This window comes from Leucopleurus acutus, assembly GCF_964270905.1.
Source record: "Leucopleurus acutus genome assembly, chromosome: 7".
NCBI lineage: Eukaryota > Metazoa > Chordata > Mammalia > Artiodactyla > Delphinidae > Leucopleurus > Leucopleurus acutus.
The window spans coordinates 23,417,448-23,439,201 of record NC_139150.1 but is presented as its reverse complement, the minus strand read 5'-3'; the positions used below and the strand labels follow the sequence as shown (position 1 = coordinate 23,439,201).

Here is a 21,754-nt window from a genome sequence, read left to right as displayed (position 1 = left end):
TTAATCTGTATTGACCTAATTCCTACCTTAGTTAGTTCCTTAAAGAACTGACTTAAAACCTGCATCTTTCATGATCATATCTGTTCACAGTGACCACCAATGAGTCTACTCATATAAAGATTCCCCGCTTGTACCATCTGGTGATATTTCTTCTGTTCAAAGCATGGTTCACCAATATGATGGAGGGCAATGTGCAGAGTGAGAACTTTATATGAACAAAGGCTCAGAGGTGGGAAAGCCTAGGAAGGATTTGCAAATGACCAGATCTGTAAGTAGAACATTGTCTTTGTACATTCAGTCTTCTCTAATGAAATACCATAGACTGGCTGGCTTATAAACAACCGAAATTTTTTTCTCACAGTTCTAAGAAGTCTTAGAAGTCTAAGATCAAGGCACCCACCGAGTTGGTGTCTAGTGGGGGCCTGCACCTGGTTCACAGGCAGCTGTCTTGCTGTTGTGTCCTCACATTGTGGAAGGGGTGAAAGAGCTCGCTGGGGTCTCTTTATGAGAGCACTGATCTCATTCATGAGCTCCACCCTCATGACCTAATCACCTCCCAAAAGTCCCACCTCCTAATACCATTATCACCTTGGGGATTAAGTTTCAAAATACGAATTTTGGGGAGAACACAAACATTCAGTCTGTAGCACACACAGCACTCAATTCATATGGATGGAATTATTGAGTCATCAGCATCTTGTACTCGTGATATACTATGTTTTTCTTTGATTCTTTTTTAAAAAATTAATTAATTGCTGCGTTGGGTCTTCGTTGCTGCACGCGAGCTTTCTCTAGTTGCAGCGAGCGGGGGCTACTCTTCGTTGTGGTGTGTGGGCTTCTCATTGCAGTGGCTTCTCTTGTTGCAGAGCATGGGCTCTAGGCGTGCAGGCTTCAGTAGTTGTGGCACGCAGGCCCAGTAGTTGTGGCTCCTGGGATCTAGGGCACAGGCTCAGTAGTTGTGGCACACGGGCTTAGTTGCTTCTCAGCATGTGGGATCTTCCTGGACCAGGGCTCAAACCCGTGTCCCCTGCATTGGCAGGCAGATTCTTAACCACTGTGCCACCAGGGAAGTCCCCGACATACCATGTCTTGATTCTGGATTTAAATATAGGACAACTCCGTACCTTGATAGACTGTGGGAATGAAAGATAAAGTCCAGTAAACCTACTGTTGAGAAATTCTAGAATAAAGAGATAGTGGCTGGTTCTGGAGGTCCTTGCTTTGTCATTGGTACCTTTTAAAATTTTTATTTATTTTTTTATTGAAGTATAGTTGATTTACAATGTTGTTACAATCTCTGCTGTATAGCAGAGTGACTCAATTATATGCATATAGACATTCATTTTTTTAATATTCTTTTCCATCATGGTTTATCACAGGATATTGAATATAGTTCTCTGTGCCATACAGTAGGACCTTGTTGTTTATGCATTCTATATATAATAGTTTGCATCTGCTAATCCCAAACTCCCAATACTTCCCTCCCCCACCTCCCTCCCCCTTGGCAACCACAAGTCTGTTCTCTATGTCTGTGAGTCTGTTTCTGTTTTGCAGATAAGTTCACTTGTGCCATATTTTAGATTCTACATATATGTGATATCATATGGTGTTTGTCTTTCTCCTTCTGACTTACTTCACTTAGTATGATAATCTCTAGGGTCTACCCATGTTGCTGCAAATGGCATCATTTCATTCTTTTTTACGGCTGAGTAGTATTCCATCGTATATATGTACCATATCTTCTTTATCCATTCATCTGTTGATGGACATTTAGGTTGTTTCCACGTTTTGGCTATTGTGAATAGTGTGGCTATGAACTTAGGGGTGTGTGTATCTTTTTGAATTATAGTTTTGTCTGGGTACATGCCCAGGAGTAGGATTCATGTGATAATTCTATTTTTAGTTTTCTGAGGAACCTCCAGACTGTTTTCCATAGTGGCTGCACTTACTTACGTTCCTTTGAGTTGCTGGATAGGTGGGCTCTCCTCAGTGGTCCTCACTTTTCCCATCTGCTGCCATATATTGTGTGTTCTTGGACATCCTCTGGGATTAGCAGCATCAGTGATGCCCCATGGATTGGAGTTCTTTGGTAAATAGTAAGTTCCTAAAATGTCCTCAGGCCTCACTTTGCCAGAGAGGTTATGTCCCTGACTTAGATATTATGTCCCAGTGGCTTGAGATTATAAGCTACTATTTCTTAAAAGTCTGTGCATTACACAGAAAAACTTGGTTATAACATAAATTATTACTATGTTGATTTGTATAGCAGTGGTACAAGCACATCCCCAGAAACATAGCAACTACATAAAATAAAAGCTTCCCTTAACACAGAGCAGAACAACCAGGCTTTTACATTATTGTCTTCTCCAGGATTTGGCTGTTGTAGTGTAAAATGCCATTATGTCTTGTCCAACAAGTTTCCCTGCATATGTGAGTAAAGGGAAATAATCCATTGCAGTAAATGTCTCAAAAAACCACCCCCTTATGCACTTTGGAAACGAAACATTGAACAAGTAAGCTATCATAAGGGCAATCCTTTCTATTCTTCAATTAATCACTTTTATGTGATGTTTATTGTCTATATTGGAGATGTATAGAGAAGAAAAATAATAAGCATACACTCGAATGGAACAGTTATGCTCTGAATACAAGGGAAATACATCCCTTTAAAACCAGTTTCTAGGCATTGCCTAGAAGTAAACATGTGACAGTAAGTGTAATGGCAAATAATATTTATTGAGCATTTACTGTGTGCCAGGTCATTGTTCTAGGTCCTTTACATATATCATCTCATTTAATCCATGCCCCAGCCATATGGTTTAGGTACAATTCTTACCTCCTCTTTATGCGAGAGAAGACTTAGACCCAGGGAGGTAAAAGGATTCATCAGAGGTCACACAAGTAGCAAACAGAAAAGCTGGGAGGTGGACCCAGGCAGACCAAGTCTAGACTTCACGTTTACCATAACCTCAGCAAGCCCTCCCAACATGAAGTGCTCCCTCCAAGATGAACTTAAACAAAGATCACCCATCTAATTTGCATTGTTTGGTAGGTCCAACTGGATGATTTGTCCTATAAAATTTGAAATTGCATTGCATTATTTATATGTTGTATTTTGATAACAGGAATCTAACCCCAGAATTTCCCACTGTTTATTCTATCATCTTTGCAGTTGGAAACAACCTCTGTCTTCACAATTGAGACATTTTTATTCTTTGTCTCTGAATTAACACTGCACAGAACATGACTCTGTGTGTGTGTGCGTGCGTGTGTGTGTGTGTGTGTGTGTGTGTGTGTGTATGTGTGTGTAGAAGCTGCCTTTTCTTCTGGATTAAATTGTTGCAGCTTGGCTGAGTGAAGAGAATTTCTCCCACTCACCGAGCCCACAGCAGACATGTTAAGAGAAGGCTGCTGCTTACAACACACCCAGACACGAAGGGGCAGGTGACAACAGTGTGTGTGCCCAGCATCTCTGGAAGGGTCTCTGCAGATGTGTACAGCTGCTGCTGCTTCCTACCTTCAAATTCCTGGAGCCAACACCCACCCACTCTTACAGCCTCTCTCTCTCTCTTTTTATTTTCAAGGAAAAAAGAAAGAGGCAGACGGAAATAGAAGGCAAGCGCCAAGAGCTGGACGAGCAGATACTTCTGCTGCAGCATTCCAAGGTAAGCGGCTGATCCCACAAACCTGTTCCATTATTAGACATGCAGATCACACGCCAGAGAGCTGGGCAGAGCCTGCCCTGGTGTGAAGGTGCCGCCGCGGGCTGCACCAGCCCTTTTTCATTGTCAGGAAACCATCTCTGGGCTTGTGAATTTCTCAAATTCAGGGCATTGTTACAGCATTACAATTTCTGCAAGCATGATGAGCTGATAGGTGCCTGTGGATGGGTTGGGGGTGTGTGTGCCTGTGAACTGCGGTGGTTATATATAGAAATTGGAGAATTTCCACATGGTGGGTGAGGCAGTGTTCCAGGGCTGTGTCTCCAAAACATAGATGGTGTGTGTGTGTGTGTGTGTGTGTGTGTGTGTGTGTGTGTGTGTGTGTGTGTGTGTGTGTGTGTGTGTGTGTGTGTGTGTGTGTGTGTGTGTGTACAGAGGTTCCCAAAGATACATTTAACATGCTCTTTACTAAATTAAAAATATTAATCTTTTCTTTCTTGATCTGGAGAAAAGGGAGATAAGAGCAGTATATGGTCTGATAAATGAGCAGTGCTGGGCACTTCAGGTTATTCACGTGTTTTCTTTCTACTTTAACAATTTTGAAAGTATCCTGTTAGAACACTGTCAAAGACAGTATTGAAATGATTTGACTTGATTGGTTTCCATTGCACCATGAGAGAGAGAGAGAGAGAGAGAGATGCTTATTTATTTTTCTTTAAAACATAATGCACTTAAGCATCATAATTGATGACAACCCAGGAGAAAGCTCTGTTACTGTCACAAGGACTCCACTGGTTGCAGAATGTTGCTTTCTGCAGGCTCAGAGAATAGTGTGACCAGTGGCCAGCTGGGAGTCGCTGCTTGCTTTCTGCCGCTCCTGGGCTTTTTTAGAAAAACCCTCTCGTGCTCACACCAAGTTGCCGTGACATTACATGTACAGAAATTGCATCGCTCAGAGGGCTAGTTGGGAAGGTGGGGCTGACTCTCCAGGTGATGCTAGGTGTGGATTATTTTTTAACAAGATGAACCTTCATGGTTGCGTTTCCCATTCTTTTCTAGAAGACGGGGTTGTGCTGAATGAATCCTCAGAATAAAATTATCAGCAAGCGAGTTCCTGATTTTAAATAGCAGCATGAGGGGATGTAGGGACATGTGTATGCATAGGGCTGATTCGCTTTGTTGTGCAACAGAAATTAACACAGTACTGTGAAGCAATTATACTCTAATAAAGATCTATTAAAATAAAAAAAATAAATAGCAGCATGACCTAAATCTGCTTCACATATTTATCAGTTCACCATTAGCTTGAACTAGAGAAAGGTGTTTTAAAGGAAGAATGGCAGCACGATACCGAGAATATTGCCTGTTTCTTTCTGCTCATCGTGTAAATCCATTTATGGACCTTTCTTTGTAGGAAGCTTGCATCTACCCTGTATGCCACTACTCTTTCCTTACCACATTCCTGAGGGAGGATTGAGGGCTAAAGTTAGCATCCTCTTCTTACAGAGAGGGGGGGCTTAAACACACTTAATAGAACCGAGTGAATTGTTCAAGGTCAATCTGGACAGAGCTGGATCTCTGGCTCAGAGTATAGTCAACTCACTCCTTATTAGAGACCAAAATGTATTAAACCTCATCATATTCTTGCTTAAAAGGTGAACTTTTGAACAAGAAGAGTGAAAGAATGAGAGGCTGTTTTTGACTAGACAGACTCTCTCCTCTTTCAGCTCAATGTGGTTCTTTGCTTCTGCATTCCTTGAATCAAAAGTCTGGCAATAAATGTATGTCAGAAGATCAAGTTTCTTTTGTCCTACCTTTTATCTTTCTGGGTGTCAGATAAGATACCGAGGATTCATTCATTGCTGATCCAGTCCAGTGTTACAATATTCTTTTCATATTCCATCTGTCCATTTTTCATCCATCCATCCATCCAATCAACAGAAACAACAGTACAGATGACTTAGTATTGCATGGGGAAGCAGTGAGATTCCTTCAAAGACTTAGAAACAGGGGAATAAGATAGTTCTCTTTGGTTATCCTGCTAAAATTCTCACACAGTTGATGAGACTGATTATTTAAGGGAACACCCAGGACTTTCACCAAGGTTACCTTGCTATACCTGGGGAGAAAGGATTGGAAATGATGGAAATTTAATAAGTGGAGACCAGTGCATTATAATTTCTCTTGCTAGGGAAGACCTCTGTAGTAAGGGTGGACCACTAGCCTTGAACAACGAAAAAGGGAAGCTCAGAGGTTGCAAAGGTGGTTTATTGGGTGCTACCCTGGAGAGAGACCCCAGCTCTGGGAGGCCCCGAGTGTCTCTGCTCTGGTGAACTGACGTCTGCGGTAAGGTGAGGACAGTGACTGGCCTCACCATGATGCAGGTGACACTTCCCTCATGAGTCTGCCTCTCTTTGTTCTGAGTCCATCCTCCCCAAAATAGAGTTATTTTAATAATAAGGAGGGTGGTGCCTGATTGAGAGAGATGATCACTTCAGGCACGAGAAATGAATATGTTCTACCTTCAATCAGTTAACTGTTGACTGACCTTAAATAATGTGAGTCATCTTCCCTGTGATCACTGTTTGGAGCTTAGCAGCCTCACCCCCGGATGGTAGTAAGTTCATTGAGGTTGTAGTTCCCCCGTGAGCTCTTGGTAGAGACTCAGCCAGCTTCCTGATGGCAGCATAGCAGCCATGTCATCCCCGTGTCCATTCTCAGTAGTGGTCATCATTTTCTTTCAGTGCCCAATATGTGCCTTTAGATACATCCCCTCAATAATGACCACACAGTCGATACTACTCTCCCCATCCTACAGGTGAGGAAACAAACTGGTGAGAACAAGTAATCTGCCCAAGAACAGGGAGACTCTGAGTGGGGGAGCCCGACTGAACCCCAGCACTGTCACCATAACCATGCTTTCTCCAGGACACTGTTTCCTCCAAATGACATAATTAGTCTAGAAAGATGTCAGTTACTATCATCACTGCCTCTTTTACTCTAAGTATATTCTCATGGGCTCTGGAAAGTTTGGACCATGTGGAGATGTGCCACAGTGATGATTCGTAGTTCCTTGAAGTAGAAAATATTAAGAAATATGTCAGGAATTGCTATTTATTTTAGCATTTTTCAAAATTCCAGATGTGCTCTCAGAAAAATTATTCTCAGTGCAAAGTTAAATGGAAAAGCATTAGAATTTGATTTCATATTTATTAAGATATAATTCTCATTATCAAATAGTCTTTGAATGCGTATTCTCATGCAATGAGATATGAATTATTTAGACAGATTGACTGGTCTCTTGTCAAAACAAATAAATTTTGCAGTGCAATCATCTTGATACTTGTATATTTGACTAATATATTTCCTAATTGCAATAGTTAGGGCTATATAGTAACTCCACAAAATGGAATATCATTACTTTTTATATGAATGATAAGCAAATTCTGTAAGGCGATGAAGAAAATATTGAAATATTAGCTGCTACACCCCAGTGATTAGGAAACCTCCAGGTACTTCGACGTCCTAGCCAAATTAAACTCAGGTTTCTTTTTATAAGATCCTTAGCTGTATTGAGTATCTGACATTTGTGATGCGAGAATTTCCAAGAAATGCTCACATATGGGACCAGTAGGCAATTTTAATAGCTATATTACTTTTGCTGATAATAAAAGGAAGGAATGTATGATCATTGCAAGAGTGAAATCCAAAAGTACAGCAAAATATAAAGAAAAACATATCAGTTGTCTGCTCAGCACCCAGATAGAACCCAGTATATTTTTATGGATTAAGACACGGAACCCTTACCACAGGCCTCATCAGCTTGTGAGTAAAATGAAATCATATTAACATTAGTCTCCAAAATGCATTAGCCTTTATCTCTTTTTTGATTTTTGTATATGGGTTCTTTTAAATTCTCATACAAAATTTTATAATTTTTATGAAATCACATCTAACATTCATTTACTTTATAATTTCTGACCTTGATGTCGTCCTTGGAAAGAACACCTTCATCTCAAACACTTATCTATGATGTTTCTTATACTTCAGTAGTTTTAGGATTAAAATCTAGAATTTATTTTCCTGTAAGGAATAAGATAGGAATAACTTTACTTTTTACTGATGGTGAGACAGTTGCTTCAACATGATTTGTTGATTAATTCATCCTTTTCCCCACTGATTTAGATGTCTTCTTTATTATATACATATTTCTCACTTATACTCGAGTCTGCTATTTGTGGGTTCTTTTTATTCCATTAATCTGCCATTCCTGGGCCAACTCCATTCTCTTTAATCCCTCTAGCCTTTTAATATATTATAATATTTCATAAAGCAAGAGCCATCATTATTCTTCTTCTGAAAAATTGTCTTGGCTTTTAATTCCATGGAAACAATTACTTATTTTTATTGTTTTTATTATGTGACTTGTGATCATGTGAGTTTAAAACAATAAATCAACTATTGGATTATACCAGACAGACTGAATTTAATATTCCCTTTTGCCCCTTGGTTGAATTGCCAGAGATCTGTCTCTTTCATTGGTCATTTCAAGGTCCCAGCAAGAAAAGGCACTCAGTACATATTGCCACATGCATCCCTTTGGGACTGTCACATTTATAAAGGTTTGTATAACATAGTCAGCATGGTCAGAATCCAATTGCTAATAACCACATCTTCAATACATAAGCTGTCTTTGAATTATTTATTCATGAGCAGGAACCCTGACTAGAGTTTTTTTCTAATCCAAGCCATGAAAATTGTCATTATATTTTAAAAACCACAGCCCTTCCTCTCCAGAAGACTGAATGGAAAAAAAAAAATCAAAGAATGAATTGTGACCCTGCGAGATATTTATTGTCAACCCACCAAGGTCATTTGCTGAATAGCCCGAAGGTATCAGGAGCCTTGCTTGCAAAGACATTACAGTGTTTCTCACTATTGTGAACCGTTCAAACTAATTTTAGACTTTCCTTGGTTGGTAGTCTGTGCAAAAGGCCAAGTTCAAATTTGAAAATATTGACCAGGCAGGCAGGGTACACATCTCATCCTTCTCCCCATCACATCTCCCCCAGACCCCGTAAACAGAGCTTGAGTGGAAGTTAAAACTTGGTTTCTTCTGTCGGAAGTCTTGGATCGGCTTTTGTGTGGCCTGAATCATGTAAAAAAACCAAAGATCTTATTGGGAGTCAATGCGGGGGAAGGGATGTGATCAGGGGGAGGGGAAGGAGAATAGAGAAGGGGACACAAGTGCATGAGAACACATCACAACCATTGTGCCACCCTATGTTTAAGGCATTTTTTATTAGGAGATGGAATTTAGCCAGATTCCCAACATCACCCACTAACGCAGCCAATGTCTGCTTTAGCCCGATTACAGGTGGATGAATGATTTGGAGTAAAAAGTAAAATCACAGCAATATAAGAAGAAATCACAGATAAAAGTCTTAGAATGAGAAAGTCTTGGCTAATTTTTACACCAAAGCCAGATCTATAAGGTAAAAAGAATTGCTAGAGGGCTTCCCTGGTGGCGCAGTGGCTGAGAGTCCGCCTGCCGATGCAGGGGACATGGGTCCGTGCCCCCGTCCGGGAAGATCCCACATGCCGCGGAGCGGCTGGGCCCGTGAGCCGTGGCCGCTGAGCCTGCGCGTCGCAGCCTGTGCTCCGCAACGGGAGAGGCCACAACAGTGAGAGGCCCGCGTACCGCAAAAAAAAAAAAAAAAAAGATTGCTAGATAATGACTTTATAAAAATGACAAATGAACAGAAAATGATTTTGAAACTTACTGATTCATCTCCCACTTTCCACTGTCCCCCACTCACACCAGACACTCCTCACTGCTTAGCTGGATCACCTTGAAAAGTTGCTTTAGCTTAGTTACCTTATCTGTAGATTAAAAAGATTTGATTAGACAATCTTGAAGGTCACCAAACTCTGTCCCACTTCCCAGCTATGACATTTGTCATCCCTCCACCTTGAATGCCCTTCCTGGCATCTCAGATCTCAGCTCAAACGTTTAAGTACTCAGATCTTTCCCACCTAAAGTGTCCTATCTCGGTCCCTGTTTGTCACATCATCCTGCCTGCCTCCTGCCATGCATGTATCATAGTCTGAAATGATCTTGCATCCATGTTTATTGGAATGAAGACTTGGTGAGAGTGGGGACTTGCCTGTCTTCCTGAGAGGTGTCTTCAGACCTGTCAGAGTGCCTGGCATGTAGGGATGGATGGGGACCCTGCTGTTCCTGAGATGGAGAATGCAGGAGAGACAGGTTTGCAAGAGGATGAGTAGTGCCTTTTGGCTAGCCAGCAGGAAAGCTTATTGCATTCCTCAGCCATTTGGGTAGTCCTTATGCAGTGCTGCTCAGACTGTGGTCCTCGGTCTGGCGACATCAGTGACAGCATCACCTGGGAGCTTGTTAAAATTCAGACTCCCAGGCCCTATCCCCAATTCACAGAGTCAACATCTCTGGGGACAGGGCCCTGGAATCTGTGTTATAGCAGGCCCTCCTGGGAATCCTCATACAGACTGTAAGTTTGAGAGGCTCTGTTCTAATTTTGTTTTCCGAGGCTGGACCGGCCCACAGAGCAAGAACCAGATTTACTTCAGGAGGTCTCTCCATCAGCCTTCCAGGAACCCTGTCAAGACTCCGTGTGTCAACTGGCAGCTCCCCGTCTGCTGCTTCTTTGTCTTGACTCTTCACAGTTGCCTCCGCTTGACAAATGCGAAGTTTTGACAGTTCGTAGTACCTGCACGCTTTGATAGACTTTTTTTTTTCTTTGATGTTTGTTACTTGGACAATAAGGGCATAAGAAAAGAAAACTTTTTGGTTTTAGTTTTCACTTCTGCTGAGCTCGTCACTAAATTCTGAAACACTCAGGCGGCCAATGAGAGCCAGAGCGATACAGGAAAGGTGGTGCTTTTGGCGGACGTGCGTGATCAGTACGCACAGGTGCCTTACATCCGAGGCCCTAACACAGTCAGCTCTAGGGTACAAGACGAGGGGATCTGGAGTAGGTTAAGGAAGTCTCTGGAGGCAAATGGATTTGAATTGGTGGTTTTCCCTGACAGCAATTACTTTGGGGCCAAGTGAAAACACAACTAAGCTTTTTCGTTTTTGTAATGTCAAAACACCTTTGTGAAACACCTTCCCTGAGACCAGGCCCACTGTCTTGTTCTGTTAGATCCTCTCTTCCTAGCTCCAGCTGTTGCGGATGTTTTGGTGATGTCACTGCTGTATCCAGCGAAGAGACAGATCTGGGGGCACATATGCTTTTGGTGTTCATGGTCACCAGGCTGCTTTTGTCAGAGGTGCTGACCAATGGCTGGGGCTAAATCAGCCAGAAGATGGGGTGGGGTGGGGTAATTCAACCCTTCCCTTGGTGGCCGGAGGCACTGGTTGAAGAAGAGCAGACAGAACATTCCCAAAATCAGCCACTTCCTCGCATTTCAAGAAGCCCTGGCTTGTAGAGCATCTCTTGCTGGGGCACAGAAAACTGGGACTCTCCATGGCTGCTTTTCCAGAAGGGTCCACACACCAAGTCTGAGGTTGCCAGCATGTCAGTCTCCCAAAATCCTGAGGTTTTTACCTTCCACGGGTGGAACTAGGTTAATGTCAAACGTTTTAGCACAGGAAGCTCTCTGAAAGGGTGACCCCTTCCTCCCAAGTAATCAGAGTGAAAGACAATCGAGAATTTTCCAATTCACCCATTCACTCATTCATTGGCTGGAACTGAGCCGGGTGAGACAATGAGATGCAAAACTGAATAAGGAATGGCCTTAGCCATTGAGGAGCTGGGAGTCTACAGGGGGGGCAGATATAAAAAGAAGTAATTTGAGGGTAATCTAAAGAATGCTCTAGGAGTCTCCTGGTGGTCCAGTGGTTGGGACTTGGCGTTTCACTATGGGCCGGGTTCAATCCCTGGTCATGAAACTAAGATCCCACAAGCTGTGTGGTGCAGCCAAATAAATAAATAAATAGAATTTAAAAAATAAAGAATGCTCTAGAATATGTTCTCCACTATAGGAGACACTAATCCTGCCAGCAAAAGTGGAGGAAGGCTTCTCAGGTGGCATTTTACCTGGTCTTTCTCAGGTGAAAAGAGGAGAGACCAAGGGAGCAGGACGAACGACAAGAATAAACATTCCTATAGTACTAAGTATAGACCCAGCACTTTTAACGTATGAACTCACTTAAATCCTCATAACACACCTCCGAGATGAGCACAGTTGTTGTGTCCATTTTACGGATGAGGAGACTGCGGCTCAGTGAGGCTAAGGGCCTGTCCTAGGTCACACAGCTAGTAAAGGGCAGACTGGCTCCAGAATCCAGACTGTTAACCATTGTTCAACCTGGTCTCTTGGCATATGCGAGTGTGAGCTCCCTGGAGAATTTTGAGTGGCTTGAGTGGAGAATGGTGGTTCTGAGGGTTTTGTTTGTTTGTTTGTTTTTTCCTTCTGTAGCCCACTTAGGAAGAGAAACCAATTTACCCCACCCATTCCCACTTTCCAGTGAGGGGTGGGGGGAATCTCTGTAATAAAGCTTTGGAGAACGTAGTAGTTTGCTAGGGCTGCCATAACAAATTCCACAGACTGGGTGTCCTAAACAACAGAAATGTATTTTGCCACAATTCTAGAGGCTAGAAGTACAAGATGAAGGTATCAGCAGGGTTAGTTTCTTCTAATGCCCTCTCTTTGGCTTGTTGATGGCTGTCTTCCTCAGGTGTCTTTACACGATCTTTCTGTGCTTGACTGTGTCCTAATCTCTTTTTATAAGCACACCAGTCATATTGGATTAGAGCCCATCCCAATGACCTCATTTAACGTTAATTTCCTCTTTAAAAGCCCTATTTCCAAAATAGTCACATTCTGCAGTAGTGGGGCTTAAGACTTCAACGTATGAATTTGGGGACGGGGACACAATTCAGCCCACAGGAGAGCCACCAACATACACAGATTGCACCGTGAGCTTTCACACATGATTTTATATTATTAAACAATGCCCTATAAATTTTTAAGTATTTTTTTACACTTTCCTGAGTAGTCCTTGAAAACTTTTTTTAAAATTTATTTATTTTTATGTCTTTACTGGAGTATAATTGCTTTACAATGGTGTGTTAGTTTCTGCTGCTTGCAAACTATTTATAACACGTTTACTGGCAACATGTTAGCAATGCTGTGCAACTGTTGAAGCACATTGGGGTGAGAGGGTGGCTCCTGTCTGCAGTCACTTTAGCAATACAGTTAAGAATCATATGTGAACAAACTGGTGTCTTTAATGAACGGAAAGCTGCAGGTCAAGAGCTATAATTATGCCTCTCTGTGCACTCTAAGAGTGACCAAACAAATCTCCACCAACCACTTGTAATTGAAAAGGAAGAATAACACCAGTGAAAACTATGGCCACCTGGACACCACCCTGACGATGCGTTGCTAACAAAAGGTCCAACCAGAAGTGCAGGCATTCCAGCCACCAGAACTTGCTCCTGTACATCTTGCTTCATGCTGCTGAATGGTTGCCTGACTTCTCAGTAGAATGGCAGATCAGAACCATTAATGAATTCTAATTTACTATTACTAAATGTTTGTAATTTTTAGTGACTCATTTTATAGGTTCATAATAAATAGCCCTTAATCCCATGTAAAATGAGAGTCTATGGACTTGTGTATCTTTTGCTTGTAAGAGCTATCGAAAGGAAACCAGTAGTCTGAATTGTGTGTCCACAATGTTAGAGACATGGTCCACTTTCTCTTACTTCCGTAAATCATATTTAATTGGTTCCAAGCCATGCATGACCTGGCTCTTAGTTATCATGAGAGCTCCCTTTCTTTCACTTCCTCACCCTAACTAATGAGATCAAATGAGATTCAGATAGAGGGGATGCCAGGGAGCCAGAGAACCTAGCACTTACTCTATGTTGACTGGCTTCAAGGCCATTATTCCAGTCCTTGCTGGGAAGAACTTGTCGCCTGCCCTTCTTCTGGCAGAATTGGTGATGCATCCTCACAGTGGTCCATTCCCATGACCACCGACCTGCCCACAGGGATGCTCAGCCGTGATGTCCAGCCTCTGGCAAACATCCAGTAACCACCAAATGCCAACTAGGTAACCCAAATCAGAAATCCTCTCCTGTGCCTTACATGCTTTGCTCTTCATTTTAGGGAGTTTCAACATGCCTTTCTCTTGAGCTGTTTTCATTTCCCTTCTTAAAGCACTAATCAGTCACTCCCTCCTAACCACTGACCCAAAACACGAAAACTTCATTTTACTCCGTGATTATATTGGGACACCGATACAGGTGGGGTGCATAATTTTAGTACCATTAAGAGACACCTGCTGAGGATGGTTGGGAGTCATTAAAAATGAGTTTTTAAGAAGAGGCGTGACATGGATTAATCTTTTAAAAAGAGCACGTTAAGATGGACTGGATATTACAGTGATCTTAGGAAATGTCATAATGGAACTGTAGTTGCATAGAAAAATGTCCTTACTTTTTAGAGACTCGTACTAAAATATTTATGGGTGCCATGTCATGATGTTTGTTATTTACTTTAAAATGCTTTGGTGGAAAGAATATGTGGGAAAATATGGCAAAATGTTTATAGGTGTGAAATCCAGATGAGATTACACAGGCATGCATCATATAGTTTCCTCTGTTTTTCTGTATGTTTTCAAATTTTTTAATAATAGAAAAGTGGGAATCAATCCTTTTGGCGGCTCTCTGGGCCTTAGGCGAGAGAGGCAAGTAGGGGGCCAAGTAGTGAGAAGCGATTCAGGTGGACGCTGATGAGGGGCGGAGCTAAGATGGAGACACCGCGGAGGGAGAGGAGGGTGTGGACCGAAAGGTATCATCTAGTCTGTTCTCTTCGCTCATTCCCACAGTCCAAAGTGCTTCGGGAAAAATGGCTGCTGCAGGGTGTACCTGCTGGAACTGCGGAAGAGGAGGAAGCCAGGCGGCGGCAGTCTGAGGAGGATGAGTTAAGAGTCAAACAACTTGAAGGTAACATTCAGAGGTAGGTGGTTTCCAGCCCAGGCCCCCGAACTGTGACTTTACAGTGCAGTAACCACATCTCTCCTCTAGGGGGCGCTTCTCATTCCCAGGGCTTTAGAATTATCTTCCTAAACAGAGTAGGTACGTTGTTGCCACTGAAACTTTTCCATATAACCCAGAATTTTGACTCTGAGTACTAAGTATTGTATTGGGATTCACACAGTACAGTGATGTCTTCATGGACCAACTAGGTGTGGTAAGCAGCTTGCCCCTTCACTAAATGTCCCCTTTTTGAGTTCTTCTGTCAGCTTTTGTCTTTTTCCTTCTTGAGCTCAGGCTGTTAGCTGTTAGTGGGTCTGTTGTCAAATTTGCTACATTTGATCAATTTGAAATGGGAAAACTGTAGCCAAGGGTCTTGTAATTGAAACTGAGGGCACCCCTGTGAGCTGTGTGCCTGGGCTCTAAAAAGTAACTTTGTATTGTCTAGTTTCAATGCTCAGAGGGTGAGTTGCTTCCTTTATGGTCCTCAACCAGGTTCTGAACATTTCAGTCTGGGAGATAAGTGACCTCTCTATGGTCAGTGGCTGGCCAAGCTCAGACAGAAGCAAAATAAATGTAGTTTTCCACCTGGGAACTGTAGCCACGCCAGGTCCCAGGGCACCCAGCCAGAGATGTGAGATGGTGGGGGAAGATGGTGTGTGGAGATGCCTTAGAACGAAATCTCCCCCGCCACCTTATCCCACCAAATTCTGCTGGAAATATCACCTTGGAGAGGGTCATCTCTTTCTCCTGAGGTTTTGAGCTCTTTTAAAATACAAAGAGTAATAGCTAACTTGCTACCAGTCATTTGTACCCAAGAGTGAATGAAGCTGGTGAGGGTACCTAGGGGACCCCAACAGCATCACCAAAGGGAAAAGCAGACCGACTGTAAGCCCCAAAGGCCTGTGTCCCTACTTTGCTTGAGCCCTTATGCCCCTTAAAGAGTTCTCAGAGCAGCTTGCCCAAGCTTTGCTTATGGGGGAAACTGGCTAAGAAAAAGTTTATATGGGGTGTGTGTGTGCGTGTGTGTGTACATGTACATATACATACACACACATATACGTACACACACTTTTTCTTAAAATACAAAGGATAAAGGCTAAATAATATGTATATGCATATATATATAACATTGGAAAGGCTAAATTATATATTAGTGTGTGTGTGTATGTGTATATATATACCATTAGAAGAAGAAATTTTAATCCTGTAAATACTGACATCAAGCTTGTGAGGACAAGTACCTCCAGAACCCCAGGAAAAGAAAGGACTTCATGTTAGAAGCCCAGAAGATAGAAAGGGGAGGGGGTGGGATGAAGTAGCCCGGAGTCCTGAGCCTCGGGGATGCTTCTCCTCAGAAGTGGCTCGGCTTGCTGCATCTTAGACAAGATGAGGGAGCCAAGGATAATGGGAAATATTGACAGTAAACTGGAGAGGAAAAGGTAGCTCTGAGACATGGTTTTATAGGTTTGTTTTTAAGTCTCAAAGTGGCAAGTCCATGGTGCTTTCAGCTGCAGTGACAGTTGATGCCGTATAGCATCTCTTTATCTTCACTCTTGTTAAAAGTTCCAGTCCATTTCCTCTCTCTTTCTTACTACACTACACTCCAGATGGGTCTGGCACCACGCAGGTGCTCCATAGCTGTTTGTTGAATGAAAGGATTGGGGCTGGGACCCCTCCCTGGCAGAGGGAGGCTGGGGAATTACTCTCCAGTCCAAGTTGGCAAAATTCTAGGAACCAAGTGGCCTGGGCACTGTCTGTTCACAGCAGGAACCATGATCCAGGTTCACATGAGGCAGCATTATACTGCCGAGGAGTTCTAGGCAGGAGGAAGAAACAGGGATGAGAATTGCAGGCCACCTCTGCAATTGCAGGCCCCCTATGCACATGGATGGGCAGAAAATTTGATTTAAAATTGTTTTTTTAAAACCTGGATATCTTTTCTCACTGAGCCTGACATGTGCATTCATTTCATGTAGTAGGTATTATTACAGATGGAAGGCAGACAGGATTTGGAAAGTAGGATAAAACCAGTTCTGTGACCTTTTCTGGTTTTCTTAAATGGCATCAGAAAACGTGGTCTTCAGCCACATTGGCAGTTTCACTTTGGCTTGAATACAAATATATTGTTGTTCTAGCCCCATAGGTGGTAACTCTCACCTGTGATGAGCTATTACACGTGGGAGAGGAGTCTTAAATCAAGACTCAGTTTTGGCTAAATTAATCATTGGAGCGAGATATAAGAGTTAGGAGCTGGTTTGTGGTTCAGGTGGGCATGACCATACTCCGAAAAATAAAGAGAATCTCTTTTTATCCTTTGAGTCAACAGAAGAAAGAGCTCATTCAATGCATACAGGCAATCTCTTGGAGGCCATTTAAGAGAGAGATTCCCAAGCCAGAAGGAAAGAAATCATAACAGCCTAAAGGGGTGGGGGTGGGATGCTTAGGCCTGGATTCAGGGGGCATTTCCTTCTGCCATAACCACGGCTTTGCTGGACATCAGCCAAATGGGCATTGGCCATTTGTTGGAGAAGGAGCTGTGTTCCCTGGAGCTGATTTTCTGTAGGAGCAGGGCTGCCAATGGGCATCATTTCCTCCTTAGGGCCTCTTGAGGGAGGAGTTTCTTCCTACCTTAGATGTCAGTTTCTGCTTCCCTTCATCTTACCCACAACTTCTCTTCTACAGTATTCAGCATCTTTAAGCTTCAGTCCCAAGGGAAGAAAGGAGCTCTCCCCGCTCCTTCCTTAAAGGATACTCAGTCACCTAAGACACTTTTCTGAAGTCAAGCATTGGTTCTCTCTCATACTCTTAGTCACTTGAACTGCTTTAAAGGTTCATTGTAAACATAAGCATCCTCCAGTCTTACAAGGTCTTTGTGGATGGGCTGGCCTGGGTCTGCTAATTTTGGCCGAGCTCGGCTAAGGGACTCTAAGCTGTAGGTTGGATGAGGCTGCTCTCATTTTCCCTGCTAATGAACTAATCATGACCATTTCCTTTTACGGCAATGGCAGAGGTGCAAGGGGGCTGAACAGGCACAAGGCGTAGGCTCAGAACTGCCCGTGAGCCATTAGCCAAAGCAAGTCAATGGCGAATCCCAAAACCCAGGGGAGGAGGTAGACAGTCAACCTTTTAGAGACAGGAACTCAGAGTTATGGGGCAAAGGGTACAGATACAGGAAAGGGTGAAAATGGGTACTAATCCTTCAATCTTCCAGAAGCATGATTGTTCAGTTAAAAACTGCAAGCATTAGGGAAGACTGACCAGCAGGAGGGAAAGTACAGAATAGCCCAATGAATGAGAAAGAGGATGAACTAAAACAACTCAAGAATTCAGAGGAAAAGGAAGAAAAGAATAAAGGAAAATATGAGTGGCTTTGAAATAAGACCTGATCTTTATGTAATAGGGATCCTGGAAACTGCCTGCAAGTCAGATGCAGCAGAACCACTAAATTAAGGAATTCTAAAGGAGTTTGAATTGGAACATTAATTTGTAGATCTTAAGATTTGGGTCCACCCGTCTAAGTCCTCCCCCAGCAACAAATCAGATTTTCCTGAAGAGACATATGAACTCTTTTCAAACTATATTAGTATATAATATAAATGTCCTAAACTATATTAGAACATTTAGGCCCTGAAGGTATATTAGTCCCTTTTGGTGAATCAGGAGTACCTAGCTTGAAGAACCTGATGGAGCAGTACAGAATAGCAATCCAAGAGCAGAGAGAATGCCTGCAAGGAAAGATTAAGGGAAATCAGGGTCAGTTAGTTTAGAACAAGAGAAGATAATGATAGCAGCTTAACTCAGAACTTCAAGTGTATGTAGGATTTAGGCCACATCTGAATTCTTCATGTGTTGGCCATTCTGAATATGATAAAGACTTAAAATAAAGCATGAGAATTTGTGCTTAGACATATGTCTGTTTCCCTAGATATCTTCAAGGAGAAAGAACATAACCACCTTTCTAATTCTGATTCCAAAATTCTTTAGGGTGCCAGTAGCCATATAAGAAGTTCCAGGTTTACAGACATGTTTTCTTCCAAAATGTTATTTGTAAATTGGCGGTGATTTGGAACTGAGAATGTTGTCTGTTTTTAAAACTATTATATGTGGTGCTTAGGTTTTTAGGGCAGCCCACAAGGAGGATGGGAAGGAAGGGAGGGAGGGAGGGAAAAATGTAACTAGACTATTAAATCTGGGCATTAGAATCACTTGGGAATAAAAATATGAATTCCCAGGCCTCATTCCAGGAAATTTGGATTCAGTGACCGAGGTGAGGAGCCCTGTAATTTATGTTTTTCAAACAGTGCTCCAGGTAATTCTTTTGCATGGTCAGGTTCAAGAACAATTGCTATAAATGGAAAAAAGCATAGATCATAAGTGAAATCCCATTATAATACCTGTAAACCCTCAAGGGAAGTGAGAAGTAAATAGTGTTTGGAAGAAAATTGATTTCACCCAAACAGATAAAGAAGGACAACCCCGACCCTTGATTTCAGACTGATTCAAAGCCTTAGTATTTTGACTCAAGGAAATTTGAACCCTGCTTTGGGACTCCTGTAAGTGGGAATAAAGCTGTCTCTCTGGCATTGGGCTGAGGTCTCTCTACCATAGGTCCCGCCGTGGAACCAAGCTTTTCATTTGAACTTGATTGGAAACAGCCTTGGTTTACCAAACTAAAATTGATACCCGTCAGGAAAGATGGCTGCTTTCCCAAAGGCCAGAAAATGCTACCATTTTTCAAAGGTTTCTGGCTGAAATTAAGAGCACGATAGCCTTGAAATGATGGCTTCAGTGATGACAAATGATATATCAATTGTCAAATTCTTTTGCACAACTTTTCACAGGGCAATTTCAGGTTGGCCCCGTCTGTTGATTATATTCTTGGCTCACGAGAAACCAGGAGCAAAATAAGCTAAAAAAAAAGAAAAAAAGTTGGAATTGTTGAAAGCAAAATCTGTACACAGATTTCTTTTTTCTTTTTCTTTTTTAAAAAAATTGGATATCACATCTGTCTGCTTTATTTCCCATTGGAGTGCTATATTGAGAAAGCCCAAAGGATTGTTTCTGGCCTGGGCCCGTCATCCACCGTTGTCCATGCCATCACTGGATGTGATGCATCCCTGGGGGCCACAAGTGGGTTTCCCATTGATGCTTTTGGAGATTTTAGGCAGTTAGATTCACACTAGCTGTATCTATTTCACATCTGCTCCAATCAACAAGTCTTGTCACTTGCCTTGTGGTTTTCTCACCTAAGATTCTCTTTCTTATTTAACCAGGTTTTATTTAAGTGTTTGAAATATAGTGCTCTTAACTTTCTTTGATTAGTGAGAAATATGAGGGAAATTTGTCCCCCCACCTTGGAATTACTCCAGAGAAGATGAGAAACCTCATGAAGTGGTAAATGAAAAGGGAACAAACTGTGGCAAAGCCAGCATGCTGATTCTAGCTCTGCTGCTAATTTGCTGTGTGACTTTGGGCAAATCTCTCATCCTCTCTGGTCTCAGTTTCCTCATCTCTTCAGTAAGAGGTCTCTCAGGGTCTTCCAGATGTGATATTCTGAGATCCTCTAATTTGGGAGGTTGGCTAGAGATCCCTCTTCTGAACAAAGAGATCTGTGCAGAGAAATATCACTATATTGTGGAAGGAAGTCGTTTTGGAGACAGGCCAGAATCGGGGAAAGAGGTTAAGTTCTCAGGAAACAAAAGCTCCGTGTGTAACTGACTCATCCCAGAGGTGAATAATTCATCTGAACAGCTGTCAATTCTAAAGTATGTCACATCGAAATATTCATTGAATAAAATATTGATGCCTCAGTTGCTAACCCAGAGAGGGCCATGCAACTTTTTAGAAAGAAAATTCAAGATGCAAGTGGTCTGGTTCAATTCTGCTTCTGACTCAAGATTCTTTGAGTGCCTCTGTTGGTCTCTGATGGACACCAGAATTCACTTAATTTTCCACATTCTTAAGACACTCGAAGCAGAAGACTGGCAACATCAGGCATAAGCATGTGTGTGTTATATTATGGGACTTTGGCAACCAAGAAGATGACAGTGACCCACAAATAACTGTTCTAGAAAAGGCAACCACAGAAATGTTCATTGGAATCACAAAGGACACTTGCTTGGGATTCAGCGTGTTCTTTCTACTTGCTATTTTTAAGTCTGTGATGTGCTGTTGTTTCTTGGCAGGGCACAGAGCATGCCACATTGGCTCTCCACATCTGTGCACTCCTGGCCACATTTGGCAATCTAGTCCTGCCAAATTCCCATTCTTTTTCTTTCACTAAAATAAATCTTTATATAGTGTAAACCATATGGTGATATAATGGTAGCACTATATTGTCCAATATTCATTGGTCTCTTACTCTGTTCTGGGTACTGACTTAGCTTTGGGGCCTCCATGAATTCATTAATATTCTCATTTCATCCCCAGAACATTCCCACAAAGTAGTTGTGATGTTGATGATACCCATTATACAGCTGGGAGAACCAAGGCTTAGGAGATAAAGTAACTTGCTGCCCAGAATGACCCCTTTAAGAAGTGAAAGAGACAGTATTTGAACTCAGCTCTGCCTGACTCCAAAGCACATTCTTAAAAATCTCAACAAAAGTGGTTATTTTAAGCTAAAAATCTCTGAGACTTGTGATATCCAGTGAGATCACACCAAAATTTCCCTCATGGTATAAGTGGATGGATAAGTAACGTGCTCCTCCCTCCTCAGGGACCTTGAATGTGCTCCATTGCGCATGATCGTCATGACTGGGGAGGCTGCCCCCTTCAGGTTCTTTCAGGAGGTACAGGTTCCATTTTAGGTTTGGTTCCCTTCCTTTTCTCTCTGAAGCCCTTTGCTCCCGAGTACACTTTCTTGGTTGTCTACAGCTTCATATCTGCTGGAAACAGTGTATGGTTATGTAAAGGGCCCCCAGCATAGCACACTGGTTAGGAACCTAGACCTTAGAGTTTGATTGACCTTGGTTTGAGCTCTACTTCTGCATTTATGAGTTGTTTGATCTTGGACAAGCCCTGTAACCTCTCTGGACTTGAGTTTCCTCACCCGTACACTGG

At 42.3% G+C, this 21,754-nt stretch overlaps 1 protein-coding gene across 6 annotated transcripts in view; it reads left to right on the top strand.

Annotated features, from left to right (window-relative positions):
- Positions 1–21,754, top strand: part of PALM2AKAP2 (PALM2 and AKAP2 fusion) — a 355,342-nt gene that overhangs the window by 79,359 nt on the left and 254,229 nt on the right. For all 6 annotated transcript variants that reach the window (XM_082843083.1, XM_082843080.1, XM_082843082.1 and 3 more), the window contains exons 2-3: positions 3,585–3,665; positions 14,542–14,672. In XM_082843083.1, the coding sequence (XP_082699209.1) occupies positions 3,585–3,665; positions 14,542–14,672 (212 nt within the window). The remainder of the gene's footprint in view (positions 1–3,584; positions 3,666–14,541; positions 14,673–21,754) is intronic.